A 19,968-nucleotide genomic window follows, 5' to 3' on the forward strand; every position below is an offset into this window, starting at 1 on the left:
CCCCCCCCCCCCCCCGCCCTCCCCTGCCCACCGCAGATCTCCCCTTTTACCCCCCCCCTGCGGGCCGAGGAATACGGCAGGGGCAGGGGGTCGAGGGCCGTGCGCGCGCGCGCGCGCGCGCACTCGTCTGAGTCCACGCACCAGGCCAGGCCATCGGCGAAAATGCGAGTTCCCAGGCTTGACCTCCGCCCGGGTCCTGCGGTCCAGCTGTTCGCCGGCATGCCCGACCCTGGGAGCCTCGACATGGCCGCGGGATTCAGCCAAGCAATCTTTTTCGGTTCCCAGTCACTTGGTCGCTTGTCTTGCTCACAGTCACCTACCATCCTCTCCCCTCCCCCCTCCTCCTCCTCCCGCCCCCCTCTTCCTCTCGCCCCTCCCCCCCCCTTCTGGCGCCCCGTCCCCCGACTCCTCCCCTCCTTTCGCCCCATGTCGCCTGAGGCTGGTGCAGCGCACCACCAGCCGCCCGCAGCCCCACCACCCGAAGGTGCCGAGGCCAGTTTCCCCAACAGCAGCAACACCAGCAGCAGCAGCAGCACTACCGCCATCACCGCAGCTTCTGTCGCGATCGCGGACCCCGCTGGCCTCCCGCTCCCGGACAGCACTCCTTGCAGCTCCATGCCCGACCTGACCAGCTCCACGATCACCTCGACGACGGCCACCACCACCACCACCACCACCACCACCGGGTCTGCCCCAGGGTCATCTCCCCCGCAGAGCTTCTTCCACCCGGGACCCGGCAACTTGGAACTCACGGACAGCGACAGCGATGAGGACGGCGCCAACTGCCACGAGGTCCTGAGTGACGACGAGTCGGACCCGGTTTCCAGCACCAGCTCCGGGCAGATGGCCCCCTCCATCCCCACCACCCCTAGTGCTGTGTCGATTCCCCTGCCGGATGGTGATTCCTCCGATCACAGCTCGCCCGACCTGCCGCCCTTGTCACCGGTTACCTACCTCTCCGATGACACCCAGGTCGTTGGGGCCCCCGCCATGCCCGTCACTTCCTGTCCGATCTCCATCCCCCGGTCGCCGAGCGACTCGCCCTTCCGCCTTCGCCGACACCTGTCCGATGATCACAGCCTCTTCTCCGACACCTCGGCCGAGGATATCCTTGTGCCTCTGGCCTCGGGGGATGATTGTGTAGGCCCCCTTCCCGGCGACTCCGGGGGTTTGATGGATGATCTTTTCCCCTCGCTGGATGGCATGGTCTCTGGTGATGCCGAAGCCACCACGGCCATCACGTCCACCCCCGCGGCCAGTGTCTCTGTCACTGCCACCGCCACCGGCGATGTCGCTGGTGATGCTGGCGTCGAAGCCGGGCCCAGCCCCGACTCGCGTTCTCCACATCCCCCAATGGAGGCTTCCTCCCCCGGTGGCGCCGGCGGTGCTCGTGCTCGGGCATCTTCCGGCATTCTTTCCGGCTTCTCCCTGCGCCGCTCGGCCGGGCGTTTTGGCAGCTTGACGCGAGGCGCATCGACACGCACATCTGTCGCCACGACCACCGACTCGGCCGAAGCAAGCCCCACCGCTCCGCGATCTCCCACGGCCCTGGACTTGCCTTCAGCCCCCGCCCCCGCCTCTGGTGAGGGTGATGCTCCCCTCAAGCGTGCCTCCTCCTCCCTGGGCATCATGTCCACATCTCTGCCTGTTGGCGGCGGCGGCGGCGGCGGCGCTGGTGGTTTGTCCAGCCCCCTGTCCTCGTCGCCCGTGGTTACCGCCTCCCCCACCCTCCGCAGCCCTGGCATGCATCCCCTGTCACCCGGCCTGGCCCATGGGGGGATCAGTCGCCATGCGGGCACCCGGACCAGCATCTCGCTCCTCTCGCCCTCCTCGCCGATCTCCCTGCTTGATTCGCCGGACTTTGAAGCCGCCGAGGCCGAGCAGCGTCTCCGTCGGCACTGGGCGATTGCCCGGAGCAAGTTTTCTGCCGATCCCCTTTCGGTACGCTCACGTTTTTTGCTCCCCCGTCGGGCCTCTTGCTGCCGTCTTGTCGCCGGTCTTCTCCTCCCCTTCCACCTGTTCACTTATCATTCTCTGTCTCTCGATCTAGGCGTTCGATTATTTGAAGGATGTCGGCCTGATCGATGGCTCGGCCCTGTCCATTGCCCAGTACCTGGCTGGACCGGAGAACAACTTCCTCAACAAGGAGGCCATTGGTGAATTCCTCGGTGGCGGGTGCGTCTTCCTCTCCTCCTCCAAGGCGACCCCTTTTCGTTGCTCGTCTCTTCCCTTGTTTTGTCCCCCCCCCCCCCCCTCCCCTCACCCACTAAGTGCTTTCTTGCTGGATCCGCTCACTTGCCCCTCGCGCACCATGCAGGGACGCCTTCAATGTCGAGGTTTTGAGCCTCTTTGCTGGCCTCCAAGAGTTCCACTCCCTCTCTTTTGACAACGCTCTTCGGTGCGCACCTGATAGGCCCAGGCCCCCGTGGCCAGCCATCGACTGGCAATTGCCCATGCGGTACCGCCATGCCTTCCTAACCTCGCGATTGTGACACCCCCTCCACTCCCATCCCCCCCCATTCGCCGTCATGTGGCTCCCCTCAAAGTCAATTCCTCAGCACCTTCCGACTCCCCGGCGAGGCTCAGAAAATTGACCGAATGATGGAGCGCTTCGCCTCACGCTTCCACGAGAATAACCCCGGTGTCTTTGCCCGTTCAGGTTCGCATCCAGCACATCGCCCTCTCCCGTGCCGTTTCCTCCCTCCCCTTCATTTCTCACGCCTTCATGACTGACCTCCTCCCCGCCCTCTGTCTCCTTCCCTATTTCCATTTGCATTTCTCTCTCTCTCTCTCTCTCTCTCTCTCTCTCTCCCGCTCCCGCTCCCTTTTCTTCTCCCCAGACACTGCATACATTTTGGCCTTCTCCACCATCATGCTCAACACCGATCTTCACAACCCGGCCATCCGAAACAAGATCACCAAGGATGCCTTCATCCGCAACAACCGCGGCATCGACAACGGCGCCGACTTGCCGGAGTCCTTCCTGACTGTGCGCGCACCATCCTGGCCCTTTGGATCTCTGCACGCCCCCTCCCCTCACCATTGGCGACTTACCTTTCAATCGACTCGCCCCCCCCCCCCCCCCCTCCTGCTGCTTCTCCTTCCTCCCCTTAGAACCTCTATGATACCATTCTCAAAGAGGAAATCAAGCTCAACGACGCGGCCTCAAGAGAGCGCCTGACCTTCTTCAACCCCGAACGCGAGGGGTATCTCTGGAAGCAGGGTGGCCGGGTCAAGACATGGAAGAAGCGCTTTTTCATCTTGACCGGCAATTGCGTGTACTATTTCAAGCGCCAGGGGGATCCTCGCCCGTGCGGCATCATCCCCTTGGAGAATCTGCGCGTTTGTGAGGCTGGCCAGTCACGCGACAAGAAGACTCGCTTCCGGTTTCAACTGTACCATCCGGACAACCCGCCGGCTCACCTGCTGGCTCAGCAGCCGAAGCAGCAGGCCCAGCCCTCGACCCGGTCCGGGGCGGTCTCTCCTCTTCCCGGCGAGAGTCCCCTTTCTCCGGATGCTGCCCCCCCGGCGTCCCCCTCCTCCGGTGGCCCCTCTTCGGCCTCCTCCTTCCCCTCGTCCTTGTCCTCATTCACATCCAGCCTTTCCTCAAGCCTCGGCTTTGGTAGCAGCAGCGGGCCGCAATCCTCACCGGATCTGATCCTTCTGTCTCCGTCCCGTAGCAATGCCTCCACCCTCGGGCGCTATAATTCCCTGTTGAGCGTCCAGCCGCCGTCTGAGCAGGGCCCGGCTTCGCCATCAGCGGCGCCGACCCCCTCGCCGGTGGTATCTCCTTCGGGGGTGGCCTCCCCGATTGAGCATCTTCCTGATTGTCAGGTCGTGCGGCCGATCCCACCACCGGATGCCAGCGAGCAGGGCACCTCTCCCAGCGAGCAGGGCACCGCTCCCAGCGAGCAGGGCACCGCTCCCAGCGAGCAGGGCACCGCTCCCAGCGGCGAGCAGCCTGCCGCTTTGGTGGAATGTCCGGGTTGCATGGCCGAGGTGGCGGCAGGACCTGGGTGCGATGAAAGCCCCCTCAATGCATCCCCCTCGGCCGGGTCATCCCTAGACGCCAGTGGGGCGTCCTCTTCTCTGTCCTTGTCTCAAGTCGGTGGCATCGAACCACCGACCGATGTGGCTCCAGTAGCCTCCATCCCCATCTCCGGGCCAGTGCCTCAGACGCCTGGGGCCGGGCCGACCCAGGCCCCGATCGTGGCCTCCAGCACAGGGGCCTCAGCCACTGCCTCTCCCCTGGCATCCTCGACCAGCTCCCTCCTCTCGGTGGGCTTGTTGTCGCGCACGCGTTCCATGAGCATGACCATCAAGGCGGCCAAGCACGCCGGCGATGGCAAGATGGTCGAAGGGCACCACTCATACTATCTCCTCGGATGCGACTCGGAGGATGCTCGCCATGACTGGATCTGTTCGCTGAATGCCCACATGCAGCAGATCCCCATCTATATCCTGATGCGCGAGCGTCGCGAGAAGGTCACTGGCCAGGTGTCCTGAAAGGTTTTGGCGTCCACATTGGTGGAGCCGGGTCTCAGCGCACCAGCTCCCATCCACACCCCCGCATATACACGTTCAGTTTTCCCTCCCCCCCCCCCCCCCTCTCTCTCTCTCCCTCTCTCTGTATTCAGACATGAGGCAGGGGGCTTCCTATTCCCCCTCTCCCTCCCTGGTGCAGCACCTGTGACCCAGGAGACTTCATCCCTCATATGTGCCCCTTTCGGGCGTGTGCGGACTGGCCATATTTTCAGCTACAATACAGGCTTTCCCCCCCGGCTTTCTTGTTCTCGGTTCTCTGCTTGTCCGGTATGTGTGGCAGATAGATCCAACACTAGCCGAAATAGCCCCTGGTCAGCGACATGCGGAGCCTGGGCTGTGGTCAATGTGGCCCGGTGGTGGCGCCGACATCTGGGCAGCGTCTGGCCAAGTTCTCCAGGATGTGGGCGCTCTTCCTCCCCAGGGCGATTGGCGAGTGTGTGTCCCAAAATACGGATCACATTCGCCCCGTTCTGTAAATACAGAATATCACATATGTGCGCCGATCAGCTCCCTTGCCATTCGGCAGGGCGCCAAAACCGCCCCCCTTCCCTGTTCCCCCCGAGTGCTGGAGGCTGGTCCGAGGAGCTCCCCGCCTCCCTCCTTGTTTTTTGCCCTCTCTCTCTCTCTCTCCCTCCACAATCCGCCCCCCCCCCCCCCGCCCCCCCGCTGCCGCCGTTGTCACAGCCACCGCCACTCCAGGGATGCATATTTGAGTGGGTCTGCCGCCATCCACAGCCAACGAGGCCCCTGGCAATGTTCTCCTTCCCTCTCTCCCCCTTATGAACATTTGACTCTCCGCCCCTCGTGTGCCTTCCCCGCTCGGTCAAGACCATATGTCGATGCTGGCAACATGAGTCAATTGCTCCCCCGTCTGGTCACCCTAGACATCACTGGCACCGTCCTGCGCGTGAGCCAGGGCGGCCTCGGCTTTCATTATGTCCGTTCGCCTCTCGGATTCCCCAATGTCCTTTTGTTCCCCCCCCCCCCCCCCCCCCCCCCCTGGACTAACCCCTTCTCGGGCTTTTGCCAACACAGGGCAAGATCGCTGCCCTCCATAACGTAGCTGTGTCTCAGGACCTCGTCTCCGCCGCCTTCCTCGAAGGTTCGTCCAGACTCATCTGGTGTCAGGGCTGTGCGTCTTCGGGCGCCCGCATTCGTGTGATGGAAATGGCTGACCTTCCTCCCCTCTCATGTGGCCCTCTTCGTGTGTGAAAGAATTCCGCCGGGCCTCGGAGCCCGGGACCCCGCCTTACGGGGGAGTTACTCCGGAGGCCCACCGAGCCTGGTGGTCCAACGTGGCGGCAGCCTGCCTGATGAAGGGCCTGCCTGAGTCCGGGGCCCCTGACGAGACCCTGAAGGCCATCTCGCACCAGCTGTATGATCACTTTCGCACGGCAGACGCCTGGGAAACCACGTCTCCCGGGGTGAAGGACACGCTGGCGGAGATTCGCGCGGCCGGCGGCCCGGGTCCCCTTTGCTTGGGAGTGCTGTCGAATTTCGATGAACGTCTTGGTAAGATGGACCGGATTTGCCACTGTGCCCAATTGCGCCATCCAAGTTGCTGACCGGCTTTCTTTTCCACCCGTTGCTCTGCTTACGGCCCTGGCCTTGTCCATAGAGGATATCCTCAAGTCCTGCGGTCTTGAAAGCCAGTTCGACTTTGTTCTGACCAGCGGACTGACTGGCCTGAGCAAGCCGGCCGAGGAGATCTTCCGTGCGGCACTGGCCCAGGGCCAAGCCATCCTCGCGCGTCGGGATCCGGCCATGACCGAACCCCTGACCCCGGGCCAATGCACACATGTTGGGGACGATGCGACCAAGGATGTTGCCGGGTACCTCCTAGCTGCACATGCTCTGGCACTTTTGAAGGCCAGGGGGCCTTCTTTTCCGCCCCTCCCTCCGCTTCGCTGGTGTCATTGACAAATTGCCGTTCGTTTTTCCACGTGCAGCGCTCTCGGCGCTGGCTGGCGGGCTGTATTCATCGGTGAGCCTGAGGACAAGAAGCTCAAGAAGGCTCTTGCCCGCCTGTCTCCTACTCAAGCGGCCGACTTGCCGAGGCGACTGGCATTTGTTGATCCAGCCTTGGGACTGGCCGGGGTGCCGGCTGCCTTGCAGCGTCTCGACGCCGCGGCAGCCAGCCCGCACTGAAGTCCTCGCCCCCGATCGCTTTACTGTCCAAGAGTCTCCTTCTGTTGCCCTGAGCAGGCGTGTGTATGTATGTATGTATGTGTGTGTGTGTGCGTGCGTGTGTGTACGTGTGTGTGCGTGTGTGTGTGTGTGCGTGTGTGTGTGTGTGCGTGTGATGTGTGGTCTGAGGTGTGTGGTGTACGTGTTGAAGGATCCGGGTATGGAAGTAGCCGCCATGCGCGATCAGGCGGACCCCGGCAGGATTCGGGCGGTGGGGGGGGGGGGAGGCAAGCAGACACGATGGCGTGGCGAAAATGTGCCTTGTCCCGCCCTTCTTCCCCGGGGCTGCACGGGGGGGAGGGGCCGGGGCGGCTGGCGGTCCTCCATCGGGAAATTGGGCCAATTTTTGCGGCCAAGGCGGCCCGGCGGTGAATTTTGGCTGCGGCTCCCCCCGGGGCCTGGCTATTTGCCCCGGGGGACGCGCGCCTCCGGTGGTCAGCCCTCTCCGGCATGTGGACAGTACCTGTAGGGCCATTGCCCCGGAGCGTCTGCGCGGCCCAGACACGGCGACGAGCGCCCTGCAGGCGCGCGGGCCTGTTCGGCACCCGGCACAGGGTCCACGATTTGTGCCTTTCATGCCGCCCGAACTCGATCGGCTGCGTGTCGCTCGTTCCCCCTCCCCCGCCGTCCCCCCCCCCCTCGATCCTGTCCCCCCGCGCCAGGCAGCCGCGCTTCAGGGCAAGCGTGATGGGGGAGAAACCGCGGGGAATGCTGGTTAATTGATTTTTCCGTTCGCAGGTTTTCTAATCTGGAACGTCCGGGTGTGTCTTGGCCCGCCTTTCCACGCCCCTCGGGGCGGTGTGGTGGTCGATCGAGGCTGGGAGGGGGGGGGAAGCTCGATCCCGCCTACCCCCACCCCCCCGCCCGCGGACTCAGGAGCATGGCTACTTGCTCTATCAGGAATAGCTCGATGCCTCGGATGCAAGTGCATCAATAGACTTTTTTTTATAAAAATATATGTACACCCGTGTTGCGCGCGAGTGCTCCTCCGGCGCGATCGGGCATGGGGAGGGCCGAGCCCCGCCCCCAACAAATGGGGATCCCCCTGGGTGAAGGTGTGCCAAGGGCCCCTCCACACTCGGGCTCGTATCAAAACACTTCCAGCAAGACTGGTTGTTTTGGGTGCTTTTCGATGGTGGCACCCCTTGCAGGTTGTTGACCCGGATCGGGCGGGGGGGCGCCGGGGCAGACAGGTGGGAAATACCGCAATTCGCCGTGGCCGCCCTCCGCCAGGGAATGCCCCGAAAGGGATGTATGGTGTTGGCCAGATCACCTTTCCTCCGGCATCCAACCTCACACATCTTCCCTTCTCCCCTTCACCTCTCCTCCTCCCCCTTCCCCCTCTATCTCTTTACTTGCTCCCGTCGGTCGTCCCTCCCACATCTGCCCATCTCTCTCTCTCTGCCCCCTTCCCCCTCGCTGCCCCTCCCCTCCCTTCCTTTCTCCCCCTCTTTTCTCGGCCAGGTGGAGCTGCCCCCTCCCGGCGCACTGGACCAAGCCGTCCCTGGGACCCCGAGGCCGCCTACCATGGAGGGTGACGGCCCGGCAAGGCGCGATAGTCCCCGGAGTTCGCCCCTACCCCCCGACTTGGCCAATGGTCGGCCTCCCTCCTCGCCGCCAGGCCTGTGGCTGCCCTCAGGCATTCCGCTGGGATCCAATTCACCCACCAACAGCCAGGGTCCCCTGGTCGCCAACTCGACCGGGCAAGGTCCTTCCAACTCCGGTCGCTTGCACTCCCCGCACCCCAATGGGCACCACCACCACTATGCGACCCCTTTCCCGGTGAGCTCTCGTCCGCGATCGCAGTCACGCCCAAGTGACTTGGCCGATGCCTCACGCTCCCTGCCCGGGCTTCTGCACGATCACCACGCGGGGCCTGCATTGGCGGGCAGCGACAGCAGCGCCAATGGCATGCATGATGGCACCGGCGCCGGGCAGCCACAAGCCGGCACCCAGCCCCCCGCTACGAATGCTACTGCTGCGACCTCCGGCAATGATCTCGGTGGCGTTGATGAGGACGACGAGGACGACCCGCCGCCGCCGTCCCTGACTCCGGCCGAGGTGGCCGCCTCACATGGGTCTGGCCGGGCAGCCACTCCGGTGCGCATGCACTCGGGCGGCGGGTCAACCACCGTTGGCGATGGCCACCTCCCTCCCCGGGGATTTGCGCCATCATCACCGCGTGCCACCCATGCCGGGGACAGCTTCTTCCCGGCATCCATGCTATCGGCCCTCCAACTGGGCGACCATGGTGCCGGGGACTTGCACTCGGACATTCCCTATGAAATGTATCCCATGGCGCAGCGGGGGTCCGACTCGGGCACCCGGGGGGATTCCCTCTCCGAGGAGGACCGGCCACTGATTTCCTCCCGGCGACCGGGGCGTGGCGGCTCAAAGGGCCTGTCCTCGAGGCTATTCGGCACAGCGGCCCCATCCAAATCCCGGAATGGCACCAGGGGGGGTCCTGGGCTCATGCCCTCAGACATGCTGAATCCCTTCTCCGGGCGCTTCTCCACCTCCACCCGTCCCTACGCCGAGCCCGCTGATCGAGTCACCTCCCTGTCTCCGGCATCTACCACGGTGCAAGATGGCCTCGGGCATGAGCCTCCTCCCGTGTCGGGTGCCGGGACGGACAGCAACTTCCTTGTTGCCTTTCTGCGAGAATTCACCCGACAATCGGCCGGTCTGTCGGCCCAGGAGGCTGAGGCCGTGGCCGCTTTCAAGGCCCAACAGGAGCGCGACCAAGCCGACCTTTGGCCCTCCGACGATGACCTTGATGCCTTCCTCATCCAGGTTCGATTGCGCTGCCCGTTGTCGGCCCTTGATCGTTTGCCCTCTCCGCCTCCTCTCCGCCTCCTCTCCTCGCCTCTCCTCGCCTCTCCTCGCCTCTCCTCGCGCTCACCTGTGCCTCCACCCTATGTCCCTCTCCCCCTCCCCCCTCTCTCTCTCATCCTCCCTCGCCCTGGACTGCGCACCTCTCCTGCTGCCCCGCAGGTGTATGATTATTACTGCGGTCATGGCATCCAGTCGATCACCTTCAACTTCCTCTATGTCGTCTTGTGCGTTGCCCCCTCTCGCTGGTGCAGTTCTGTATCGCACCCGCCGGATCCTGGCCTGCCTAACCTTCTTCACCTCGCGTTGTGGAAAACCTCAAACAGTCTCTTCATCTTCACAACCTGCTTCTCCACCTTCTTGCTCTACTGCGTGAACTATCGCGACCTGTTCAGTGGCAAGATCCAATACCTGTCAGAGGCCATTCAGTTTTCCAACATTCGGAAGTGCGTGTCATCAGCCTATCCCTCCCTCGGTCATCGTCCCTGTGGGAGCCGTTCCATGGCTCCCTTTCATCTCTCTCTCTCCCCCCCCCCCCCCCCCCCCCCTTCTGACGCCCCTCCACCTGTCTGTCCCTCCACCTGTCCGTTCCTCCACCTATCCACCCATCCATCTACTTGTCCTCGTGCAGCATGCACGTCCCTTATGCCCTGCTCTTGGCCGCGTGCTTCCTGCTGCTCTTGGCTGTGATTGCCTCATTTGTCCGGCAGTTTGGCGACCTCCGGCGTATGAGTCGCTACTATGATGTCATCCTTGGCTTGCGCGAGACCGACCTCCGCGCCGTCGAATGGGACGATGTGTTGGAGCGTCTCCTTGCGGCACAGCCGTCCCCGGCCGAGCGCGCCCGGCGATCTGGCGTACCCCAAGGAGCCGGGGACTGGCCGGTTCCCGAGGCCAGGGACAGTGGTGCCATTCCAATTGAGCCGCCATCCACTCGTGGGACCCCCCTGCTTCAGGCCTGCGACCAGACAGATCTGGAGGGCGGCCCTCAGACCGCGCGGCATTCGGTGTACGCGGCACCCGGCACCGATGCAGGCCATCCCCTGCCAGGGAACCCCTCTGGAGTTGGGGAGCCTGGCATCGAGGCCGGGCAGTCTCCCTGTTTCCGACCGCTCGACGCCTTCGTGGTGACCAACCGCATCCTCCGGCGGGACAATTACCTCCTGGGGATCCTGGCGCACGGCGGTCTCGGCCGCCATGGGGGCCTGCTGGTCCCCAATCGCGGGGGCTTTGTCCTGCGCGCCACACGAGGCAGCCGGTACATGTATTTCATTTTGGAGTCCCTGCTGGCCTTCGTTCTCTTTGAGCCCCGATCGCGGCAGGTGCGCGGCGAGGTCTTTGAGCCGTTGTACCATGCGCGGGTGTCAAAACGGTGCGCCTCCTGGTCCCCATGTGCTCGGGCCTTTCTTTCTTCCAGCCTCGTGTCCTTTCCCACGCATAATCCCGATCAATGGAGTATAAATTGACCCTCCCCGGGTCTGGCTGCCCCCTCTGCGTGGCCCGTTCGTGCGGCAGTTTGGCCTTGTGGTTCCGGTCGGCCGGCGTCCTCCTCTTCCTCATCTCGCCGATTGCCCTGTTTTTCCTCCTTGCCACCTGGCTCTTCCTCTATGGCCAAGTACGTTGCCTCCTGCTTTTGGCGTTCCTCTTTCCTCCATCCCATCCCCCCCGCCCCCCCCCCTCTCGCCTTAGTCGCTCCTTTTCCCCAAATCTGATTCCATTCTCAATATCTCCTCCTGCTCCTCGTCCTCATCGCACGGTGGCCCTCTTCTCCGACATGTAGCACATCTACTCCAACCCCCACTTGTTTGGCTCGCGGGACTTCACCGCCCGCTCGCGCCTGGCTCTGCGGGAGTTCAACGAGTATGGGCATCTCTTCTCGCGGCGGCTGGACAGTGCCATCCCTCTGGCTGAAAGCTACTTGTCGCAGTTCCCCACCCCATATGGGAGCTTCATTCTCCGGTACGCTTATATGCCTGTGTGCATGCGCACAGTCACAGGGGCATACATGGGCAAACTGTGGGACATAGCCACATTCCATTTCCGCCTGGGACCTCTCTCCCTCCCCCCCCCCCTCTCTCTCTCTCTCCCCCCAGTAATGCACCCCCGGCTAACCTGCCTTCTTCTCCCCTCCCCGCGCTCCTCGGGCAACTAGCTTTGTCACCCTCATTACCGGATCGGTGGCCATTACCTTGCTGGCTCTGTCGCTGCTTGGTGGTGATGCGGTTCTTAAGTTGGAAGTCAGCCCCGGCCGCACGGTCCTCTGGTACACTGGTATGGCCTCGGTCGCGTATGCCTGGGCCCGGCGGCAGTTGGCCACTCAAACACGGTCGTCCAGCCGCGGGGGCGACTCCTTCGAGGGGATCGGCTTCAGCGGCCTCGGCATCAGCACCCTGGCCGGGGAGGATGCCGGCCCACGGGCCACTGACCCTGCGCGGGCCATGGCCCTGGTCATCGAGCATACGCATTACTTTCCCCGGAGCTGGCGCGGGCGTCTGCACACAGTGGAGGTCCGTCGGCCACTGGTCTTCCTGGGCACTTCTGCATTTCCTTGCCCGAAGCTTGGCTAATCCTCTCTTCGGCCGTCTCTCTCCCCCCCCCCCCCCCCCCCGTTCTTCCCTCTTTCCCCCCCTCTCGCGCCTCCAGGTTCGTGATGCCTTCTCGACTTGTATCAGCTTCGTGCTCTGGACATCGCCTGGGAGTTGATCGGTCTGCTCGTGGTACCGGTGGTCCTCTTTTTCGAACTCCCCCACTCGAGTGACCACATCATCAGCTACATGAAGCAGTACTCGGAGTATGATTCGCGCATGGGGTTCATCTTCGCTCCGGCCACTCTGGACATTGTTCGTTTCGGCTCGGTTCCCCCAGAGCCCGGGACCGAGGAGAGCCGCGTGGCGGCCGAGTGGCGGCAAAAGATCGACCCTCCCATGTCCCTCCGATCGAAGGTCGACCGATCATTGCTGACTTTTGTGGTATGTACAGGCTCGACACGACACGACACGACACGACACGACACGACACGACACCACACACACACACACACACACACACACACACACACGCACACACCCAGCATGCTTGCCGTCTCGCTCACTCACACATGTGTATACCTGTGTTCACATACGTGTCCCCCTTCTCTCTTCATCCATCCGTCCATGCATCTATCTCCACATCTATTTTCCCGCCTTTCCTCCCCACCACTCCCCCGGACTCGGAATCCGCTTTGACGGGCATCTGCAGAAAAATCACCCCGGATGGCGACCGCCACGAGGGACAGAGCGTTTCCTCCAGATTTTTGGGTCTGCCGGGGGAAGCAGCATTCCTCCAGCCAAAGCGGCCGGTATCTCGACAGGGCCGTCCCCCAACACCGGAGCTTCCTCGGCCATTGGCACCGATGCGCCGAGTGCCGGGGAGTCACGCTTCCCAACTACGCCAGCCGCCACAACAGGCGACCTTGGCGCCGGAAGTGACGGCGTCTCCCCGGCACGGGCCGATCCAATTGGCACGGAGTCGCCCCTGGCCCAGTGGCGAGCCCTGAGCGACCATTATCCGGCGCTGATGACGGCAGTTGGCTTCGACTCAGTTCGCCTGCCGGGCAAGCGCAATCACCACCATCACCAACACCACTATCTTCACAACCCGCAGCAAGAGCAACAGCCGCCGCCGCCGCCGCCGCAGCAGCAGCACATGCATTCATCGCTTGATCCCTTCGGGGCGCATTCCCCAAACGATGATGGTCAGCTCGCGATGGGATTGCCGGCGGAGGTAGCCACCGGCACGGGATCGGCTCCCTTGTTGGCTGGAGTGTCCCCCTCCGGAGGCTCGGACTCGTCGGCCGCGCTGACCGGTGTCACGGCCCTCTCTCAGGAGGTTCCCTATCGCCAGTGGAATGCCGACACAGATGGCAGTGGCGGCTTTGTGTCGGATCCCTGGGGGGTGGATCGGAGTCAGCCCGGCCAGCCAGGCCAGCCAGGCCAGCCAGGCCAGCCCGGCCAGTCGCCAGCCGGTGGCTGGCGGCATGGCACGCAGCCTCCATCAACAGCAGCCCCCCTGGCGACCACCCTGCCCGGAAGTCTGACGCGCGCCGATGCGGCTAGCCTGTTGTTGGATGAGCCACTTGAGCCCCTAATCCTCCCCGGTAGCCGACCACAGTCCATCCGTGCCCTTGGAGGCCGGGCATCCAGCGTCACCGGGCCGCTTTTCCAAAGCAGCCGCCCGTGTACCGGGCTTTCCTCGGCCCGAGAGCCTCTGCCAATTCCCCAGCAGGGGAGTCTCCACCCGGGACATGGCCAGCCTATTATGGCCCTCCTGGATCAGTATTACTTTGCCTGTAACGCCCTTCCCGGGGGCATAGGTGGCGGTGGTGGCAGCGGTTCCGATGGGCTTGACGATCTGGACTCCGGCGGCAGTCACATTCCAACAATGGCCGCAACGTCCCTCGGCATCGCGGGAAGCCGCGTGCATCCGACGACCCCGGGGCCAGCGACGGCGGCGGCTGGTGCCGAGTCCGACGATGAGGACGCCCCTCCATCGAGCTTCTAGGCAGAGCCGTGCTTGTGACTCGAGCTGTTTTCCCCTCCGCCCATTCATATGTCTGTGCATGTATTTTTATTGTCCCCCCCGCCCTCATCCTCTCCCCTCCATTTCATCCCTCTCCTTCTCCCTCCCTTCCTCCCTCACGGGTGTCCTCTGTCCTTGTGAAATAGACCTCCTCCCTCTCCGCACAAATTAGCGTCTCGAGTCGGGGGCGTCTCCCGCGAGGGGCTACTTGTTGGGCCCCCGATGATGTGACCTCTGGGCGAAATGAGGAGAGCGGATGGTTACGAAGAACAGGAGCCGGCGTGGTGAGGGGGAGGAGGAAGGGACCGGCATGTGAATTAATGTTACAGTGGGTTGGGGAAAGAGGCGTAAGCGGCACAAATTAAACACTTCCGGTGTCATGCGGATCGTCAGCAGATGTACTGGGGTCGCATGTAGCCTGTCGAGCTAACAGGGTTCGCACGGATAGCGGAAGCCAAGAGCCAATCACCTGAACGGAGCGTAACCCGTGATGGCCATGTTACAGTCCGCTCCGACTCACCCTCCGATCATTTTTCTGGCCCCGGGTGGGCGCCGGTTATCGGTGGTGCGTGAGTGTCTGACCCCCCCTCCTGGTCCCCCGCCGTACTGCCCTTTCGGCGGGACAGGAGGAATGATAGGACCAGATCGCCTCAACAGGGACCTGGTTGATGCCGCCATGTCGGGAGTGGCTTGCCCTCCCTCCCCCCCCCCCACCCGAAATCGGTTGCCTCTTTCTTCCTCCGCCCCTTTCTGCGACGCTCCCTCCTCTGTGGCCTGGACCCCTCTCAACCATGTCCCCTATTAATGTCCGGCCAATGCCGAAGTCCGGCACCTGGTATCCCGCTGATTTGGCCTCACTGACCCGGCTCTTCGCCGCGGCCATGGCCTCGGCCGAACGTGAGATCCGCGCCCCACGCGACCCGGCCACTGCCATGCCTGCCTCGCACGAGCCGCTGTTGCTGGATGCGCCAGAGGCCGCCGATCCGATCCCCTGCCCCCGGTGCTCCCTCCCATCAGGCAGCTGCCCCTGCTTCCAGGCCGTGCTTCTCCCGTGCGTCGTCGGCCCGCGCGGCCCCGCCAATGGCCGAGCTCTTGCCAATGACTGAATTCCGGTCACTTGGCCTTCCCCCTCTCCGCCCGCCGTCACTCCTTTCCTGTTTTCCTCTGCGCGCGTGCCCACCCACATCCACACACCCACACACTCACACACTCTCTCACTCACACGCTCTCAACCCTGTACGCCTGCACACTTGTCACCAAAGTCACGCAGGGCTGATGCATTGTCTCCCAACCGCTGCCTTTGCCCTTCGTCGAATCGATCCCTCGGCCGTGTGCGACTACCCCCCCCCCCCCCCCTCTCCCTCTTATTCTCTCTTCGCCTTTGTTGCCGCTCGGAGATGTATTCCATCGACTAGGGCTAACTCTATTCACTGTCTGCTTCTGTCCGTCTCTATCCCATCTCCCTCCGGCGACGGGGCCGCTGTCCATACAGTAAGCGGATCGTGGTGCTGGGGCCGAGCCACATGGCGCCGTTCGACGGCCTCGGCCGCTCGCCCTTCAGCCACTTCGCCACCCCCTTCGGTGCCTTTCCGATTGACTACTCCAGTACGTGGCGACCCCTGTCTCGTCCTGCTTGCCCCCCCCCCCCCCCCCCCCCCCCCCCCCCCCCCCCCCCCTCCGCCCTCCACGCACACACACACACATACACAAACATACACGCACACACGCACACAAACGTGCTCGCCACCTTTCTCCGCTGACCCTCTGGATTAAAGTGATCCCCGAGGACTTGGCCCGGCGCATGGAGAACCTGCGCCCTGGCGAGTGTGCCGGAGAGCACAGCCTCGAGCTGCCAATGACCATGATCGGCTATATGCTTCGCGAGCGCATGAGCCCCTCGTCGGACCTTGACGGCCAGCCGGCAGCCGATATTCCCATTGTCCCGCTGATGGTCGGGTCGCGCATGCAGCCCGGCGACCGGCCGACTGTGGCGGCGCTTCTTCGCGACCCCGGTACCCTGTGTGTGGTGTCCTCGGACTTTTGCCACTACGGGCGGTCTTTCCGGTGCGCTCTGCCGCGTTGCCGCTGGGCCTTCCTCGCCCTTTTCGATTGCACCCGCGCACGGGCATCCACGCTGCATTTGCATTTGCATCTGCTGCATATTGGGCAATCTGTTTTTTTTCCCAGCCGCCACCTTGACACTCACCTGCCTCGCTTCCCCCCTCCGCTTGCGCGCGCGCACGCACGCCCTCTCTCTCTCTCCCTCCCTTCCCCTCTCGCTCACCCGCCCCCTCGCTTCTTTGGCGGCAGGTTCACGCCCTTTTCGGGGTCCCGCGCGAAGGAGCCCATCTGGACCCAGATCAAGGCCTTGGACTTCGAGTACATGGAGGTGCGACCATCGCACACCTTTTCCACGCTTCTCAAGGCCCCCGTTCCCCCCCATCCCTCCCCTCCCCCCTCTCCCAATCCAAAGCACTGCGCTCTGCAATCGACGCTTCTCGTCCAGTAGCCGGCCACTAACCTGCCGCCACGGCCTCGATACATGCCCGTGGCCACACACCACAAGGCCATTAGCCAGGCAGACACCGAGCGCCTGGAGCAACTGATGGAGTCGCGCGACAACACTGTCTGCGGAATCCAGCCTATCCGTCTCTTCCTGGAGGCCATGGGAGCGCTTCGCCCCGAGGCCGGATGCCACCAGCACGGGCCGGCAGATACCTGTTCCAAGAATCACTTCGACCGTGGCACATTGCAATTCCATGCGTACGCCCAATCGTCGGTGCTCGGCCGGCCGTCAGCCGATCCGCGCCAAGACCACAGCGTCAGCTACGCCTCTGCCAGCTTCCAGTGATGGAGACAGGCCCGCACCTGCAGGGGAGGCCAAAGTTGGGAGACAACGCACGCGCAGTCCCCCCCCCCCCCCCCCCCGCGACAGACGCATATCCCCCCGGTCCTGGTACATACGGCAGACCGTGCTGGGGTCACAAATACACCAGTGTGCCCATTTCCCCACAACATACTGGATCACATGACATGGCATCTTCTCTGGGAGTCCCTTTTCTGGCCCCATGTGCGGGGAAGATTGCCGCGCGGACGTGGCCAAGTAGATCTCTCTCTCTCTCTCTCTCTCTCTCTCTCTCTCTCTCTCTCTCTCTCTCTCTCTCTCCCCCCCCCTCCCTGCATCACTTTCCCCACTTTCCCGCTCCCAACCAAGCCCCCTCCACCCTCTTTCTCCTCGACAGCACCTCCATTTTTGCCTTCTGCGGGTTCCCGCCGACGGCGTTGCCCAAGAACGAGAGAGGTATACCGAGCGCGAGAGGTCGACCGAAGGGAAGCGGCCGCCTGCCCGTGCATGTGTGAGGGCAAAGGTGGGACCATGAGCGAACCGCGTGCGTTGGATTTCTGGAATCGGCTGTGCTCGATCGCGGCCGACGCCCTGTATGTTGAGTGCCAGCGGCGAGAGCTGGCACGGGTCCTTGGCAACGCCGCCGGATCGGGCTTTGTGACTTTGCCGAACATGCGATGTGGCGGGTGGTATGCCCGTCCTCGAGGGCCGGACTCCGGGGCGTCGGCACCCCTGCCAGTGGCTTACTTCCAGTCGAAGGACGGTCACCATGGCCAGTGGACGGTGTCCCCGCGCAGGGCAAACCTCGGTGTGCTGGACCTGGCCGCCGGGCCGCTGGGTGGGTGTTTGTTGGTGGACGCGACGGCGAGCGCGCGCAAGGTCACCAGCGATGCCCTGGCCAAGACGGTGCCCTTTTGGTGTGCGGTCATGAACCGCACCGCGATGCTGCTGGGTCTCGGTTGCCGGGGCGAGTGTCCGGCATCGGGCTGCCCCGACGGGCCACCGACCTGCGAGTGTCTGCCGGATCTGCCCGGTGGCCAGTCCCCCCAGCCGGGCCCATTGGCATGGGACTACGCCAGCCACCCGCTGGCCGAGCTGCACACGCATCCCTCCATCGAGCCCACCGAGCGGGATCTCATGCGCCGGGCCGTGCCGGCGGTGTCCCGACGGCTGATTGGCAGCGCCCGGGCGCTGGTCGGGCTGGAGGACCCGCTTCAGCGCATCCTCCGGGCGCTGGCCAGACGCCCGTTGGTGTCGACCTGGCTCGATGCCCCGGGGCACTTTTCCGAGGCCCTGGCCGCCGGGGGCCCCCACCCCGCGGACGCTTACTGGACCCTCTGGTGTCTCGGGGCGTCGGGGTCCGAGCGCCCGGCCACCGAGGCGCTGGCCCGGCACTTGGCCCCGGGGCCCGAGGCGCTGGATCCAGAGGACGCAGCTGTGGCTGCCCTGCTGCTAGACGGGCCAGGCCTGGCGTATGACCATGTCCGCGGGGCCGGAGACGACCACGAGCTTTGGTCGGACTTCTTCACCCCGGAGCTCTGGTGGGCGCACCGTCTCGAGCTGCTGGCCGCCGGGCCGGGCGGATGCCTTCGCCTGGCTCGGCAGTTGGAGCTGGCGCGCCGTGTGCCAGCCACATTGGCCGGCTTGGAGCCTGCCACGACGCTCGGGCCCGGGTCTGGTGATGGTGATGGTGATGCTGCGGCTGCCCCTGCGGATGTCTTGACCGAAGGCCGCTCCCGGTGTGCGGCTCCTTCGGGTCCCATCCTAACCCCCTTGGACACCCTGCTGGCCGGTGTGACCATCGGCCCAGCCGAGTATCTGACCGCCGGGGATCCGGCGGCCGGCACGTCCGACCGCCGGGTGCGCACCTGTCTGGCCGATCGCCAGGCCTCGCCCGGGATCGAACCCCCGCTGGGCGACATTCACTTTTCAGTAACCAGCCATGACCCGGCAGCTGTGCTGCTGTCTGCTCCGGCCCGAGGGGCGATTGGCTGCGCGGCCGCAACGGCGCTGGCCATCCTCACTCGGCTGGAGGTCCAGAGTGCTGGCCCGCTGCCGGCCCCCGGTGCCGGAGGCCTGCCCCTCACTGCCACCTGGCTGGCCCGGTGTGGCTTCTTCGACTCGGACATCTTGACGGCTCTGCCGGGCAACACGATGGACTTGCGCTTTATTCCCGGCGCACAGGCCGAGTTACTTCGGCTTCTGGGCAATGGCTGCCCATGTGGATTTTGCCTTGGTGACCTGCAGGGCTCCGCTCCACCGGGGCAAGACTCCGGCCGGGATAGTGCGCCAGTGGGCCGGGCCCTGGCCGCGGCCCTGGCGCGAGTAGGTGCCACGCCGCCGGCCGGCCGGGTGGTGGTCATCTGCTGTGATCGCCGCGGGGGGAAGATGCTTCGAGATCGGCTCTTGTTCGCCATTGACCAGTGCTTGCGGGTGGTTGGGCCAGCACTGGCCGTCGACGCTGGCACCAGCCCCGGCCTGCGGGCCGTCATTTCGTGTGATACCGGCACGGTGGTGGCCCCGCTGCTGGTGGCCGCGCTTCTGGCAGCCCCCGCCATGGTTGAAGCCACCCCGGGTCCCGAGATCTGCTGGCCGTCAAGCGGCCCGGCCCCGGTGTGCGTGCTATTCGGGCACCGATGCCCGGTCCCGGACCCTGCTGGCGGGCCGGTCGTCACGCGCGAGGCCCTGCATGGAGCATTGCTCCATGTCACCGGGGCCTTCCCGGCGGCCGACATCCCCCGGCCCCTGCTCACTCGGCTGGTTTTCTACTTCACCGGGCCGCGGCTTCACATGCACAAGGCCCTCGACGATGCGGCCCTCGCGCATCGGCCTCCCCCACCGCCCCCCTGAGTGGGCTGCTCGCCACCACGCCTCCTGACCCACGACCATCGGCCGGGGGCCAGGGGGCCAGGGGGCCGGGGGGGGGGGGGGGGGGGACCTCCAACGACGGGGGAAGACGCGGGGGGGGGGGAGGGGGAGCCAAGGTACGGGAGGGGAGCATG

General features: G+C 64.5%; 5 protein-coding genes across 6 annotated transcripts; all 5 read left to right on the forward strand.

Annotated features, from left to right (window-relative positions):
* Window positions 1-426: 426 nt before the first annotated feature.
* On the forward strand, window positions 427-4,585 carry H696_03856 (hypothetical protein; the record flags this gene model as incomplete). Its single annotated transcript, XM_009497716.1, has 6 exons — window positions 427-1,941; window positions 2,051-2,175; window positions 2,318-2,398; window positions 2,547-2,659; window positions 2,841-2,989; window positions 3,115-4,585. 6 exons carry the CDS (start codon window positions 427-429, stop codon window positions 4,504-4,506), a joined length of 3,375 nt encoding a protein of 1,124 aa, XP_009495991.1. The 3' UTR covers window positions 4,507-4,585.
* A 614-nt stretch (window positions 4,586-5,199) lies between these two features.
* On the forward strand, window positions 5,200-6,779 carry H696_03857. 2 transcript variants are annotated; one of them, XM_009497717.1, is made up of 5 exons: window positions 5,200-5,482; window positions 5,581-5,647; window positions 5,761-6,057; window positions 6,164-6,377; window positions 6,495-6,779. In XM_009497717.1, exons 1-5 carry the CDS (start codon window positions 5,396-5,398, stop codon window positions 6,691-6,693), a joined length of 864 nt encoding a protein of 287 aa, XP_009495992.1. In that variant the 5' UTR covers window positions 5,200-5,395; the 3' UTR covers window positions 6,694-6,779. The 2 variants fall into 2 exon arrangements, with proteins under 2 accessions (XP_009495992.1, XP_009495993.1); XM_009497718.1 differs by lacking the exon at window positions 6,495-6,779 and having other exon boundaries at window positions 6,164-6,494.
* A 1,249-nt stretch (window positions 6,780-8,028) lies between these two features.
* Window positions 8,029-14,287, forward strand: H696_03858 (hypothetical protein). Its single transcript, XM_009497719.1, has 9 exons — window positions 8,029-9,525; window positions 9,727-9,791; window positions 9,891-10,010; window positions 10,196-10,936; window positions 11,080-11,179; window positions 11,345-11,523; window positions 11,717-12,071; window positions 12,208-12,533; window positions 12,802-14,287. The coding sequence occupies exons 1-8, from the start codon at window positions 8,260-8,262 to the stop codon at window positions 12,265-12,267; spliced, it is 2,886 nt and encodes a 961-aa protein (XP_009495994.1). The 5' UTR covers window positions 8,029-8,259; the 3' UTR covers window positions 12,268-12,533; window positions 12,802-14,287.
* A 542-nt stretch (window positions 14,288-14,829) lies between these two features.
* H696_03859 (hypothetical protein) lies at window positions 14,830-17,037 on the forward strand. The gene is made up of 6 exons (XM_009497720.1): window positions 14,830-15,172; window positions 15,384-15,452; window positions 15,614-15,726; window positions 15,897-16,185; window positions 16,432-16,510; window positions 16,688-17,037. The coding sequence occupies exons 1-6, from the start codon at window positions 14,913-14,915 to the stop codon at window positions 16,970-16,972; spliced, it is 1,095 nt and encodes a 364-aa protein (XP_009495995.1). The 5' UTR covers window positions 14,830-14,912; the 3' UTR covers window positions 16,973-17,037.
* A 460-nt stretch (window positions 17,038-17,497) lies between these two features.
* H696_03860 (hypothetical protein) lies at window positions 17,498-19,879 on the forward strand (the record flags this gene model as incomplete). Its single annotated transcript, XM_009497721.1, has 1 exon — window positions 17,498-19,879. The coding sequence occupies one exon, from the start codon at window positions 17,498-17,500 to the stop codon at window positions 19,814-19,816; it is 2,319 nt and encodes a 772-aa protein (XP_009495996.1). The 3' UTR covers window positions 19,817-19,879.
* Window positions 19,880-19,968: the final 89 nt, after the last annotated feature.

The sequence above is a fragment of the Fonticula alba genome (assembly GCF_000388065.1).
Source record: "Fonticula alba strain ATCC 38817 unplaced genomic scaffold supercont2.6, whole genome shotgun sequence".
NCBI lineage: Eukaryota > Rotosphaerida > Fonticulaceae > Fonticula > Fonticula alba.

What these genes read in the sequence shown, in the direction of transcription:
- H696_03857 (XM_009497717.1), top strand. Translation starts at nt 5,396, where the DNA reads ATGAGTCAATTGCTCCCCCGTCTGGTCACCCTAGACATCACTGGCACC. An exon ending in CTCCGCCGCCTTCCTCGAAG is followed by an intron (nt 5,648 to 5,760) that starts GTTCGTCCAGAC and finishes CGTGTGTGAAAG; the next exon opens with AATTCCGCCGGGCCTCGGAG. An exon ending in GCGACCAAGGATGTTGCCGG is followed by an intron (nt 6,378 to 6,494) that starts GTACCTCCTAGC and finishes TTCCACGTGCAG; the next exon opens with CGCTCTCGGCGCTGGCTGGC.
- H696_03858 (XM_009497719.1), top strand. Translation starts at nt 8,260, where the DNA reads ATGGAGGGTGACGGCCCGGCAAGGCGCGATAGTCCCCGGAGTTCGCCC. An exon ending in TATGGGAGCTTCATTCTCCG is followed by an intron (nt 11,524 to 11,716) that starts GTACGCTTATAT and finishes TCGGGCAACTAG; the next exon opens with CTTTGTCACCCTCATTACCG. An exon ending in GGCGTCTGCACACAGTGGAG is followed by an intron (nt 12,072 to 12,207) that starts GTCCGTCGGCCA and finishes TCGCGCCTCCAG; the next exon opens with GTTCGTGATGCCTTCTCGAC.
- H696_03859 (XM_009497720.1), top strand. Translation starts at nt 14,913, where the DNA reads ATGTCCCCTATTAATGTCCGGCCAATGCCGAAGTCCGGCACCTGGTAT. An exon ending in TTCCAGGCCGTGCTTCTCCC is followed by an intron (nt 15,173 to 15,383) that starts GTGCGTCGTCGG and finishes TTGTCACCAAAG; the next exon opens with TCACGCAGGGCTGATGCATT. An exon ending in TGGACTTCGAGTACATGGAG is followed by an intron (nt 16,511 to 16,687) that starts GTGCGACCATCG and finishes ACACACCACAAG; the next exon opens with GCCATTAGCCAGGCAGACAC.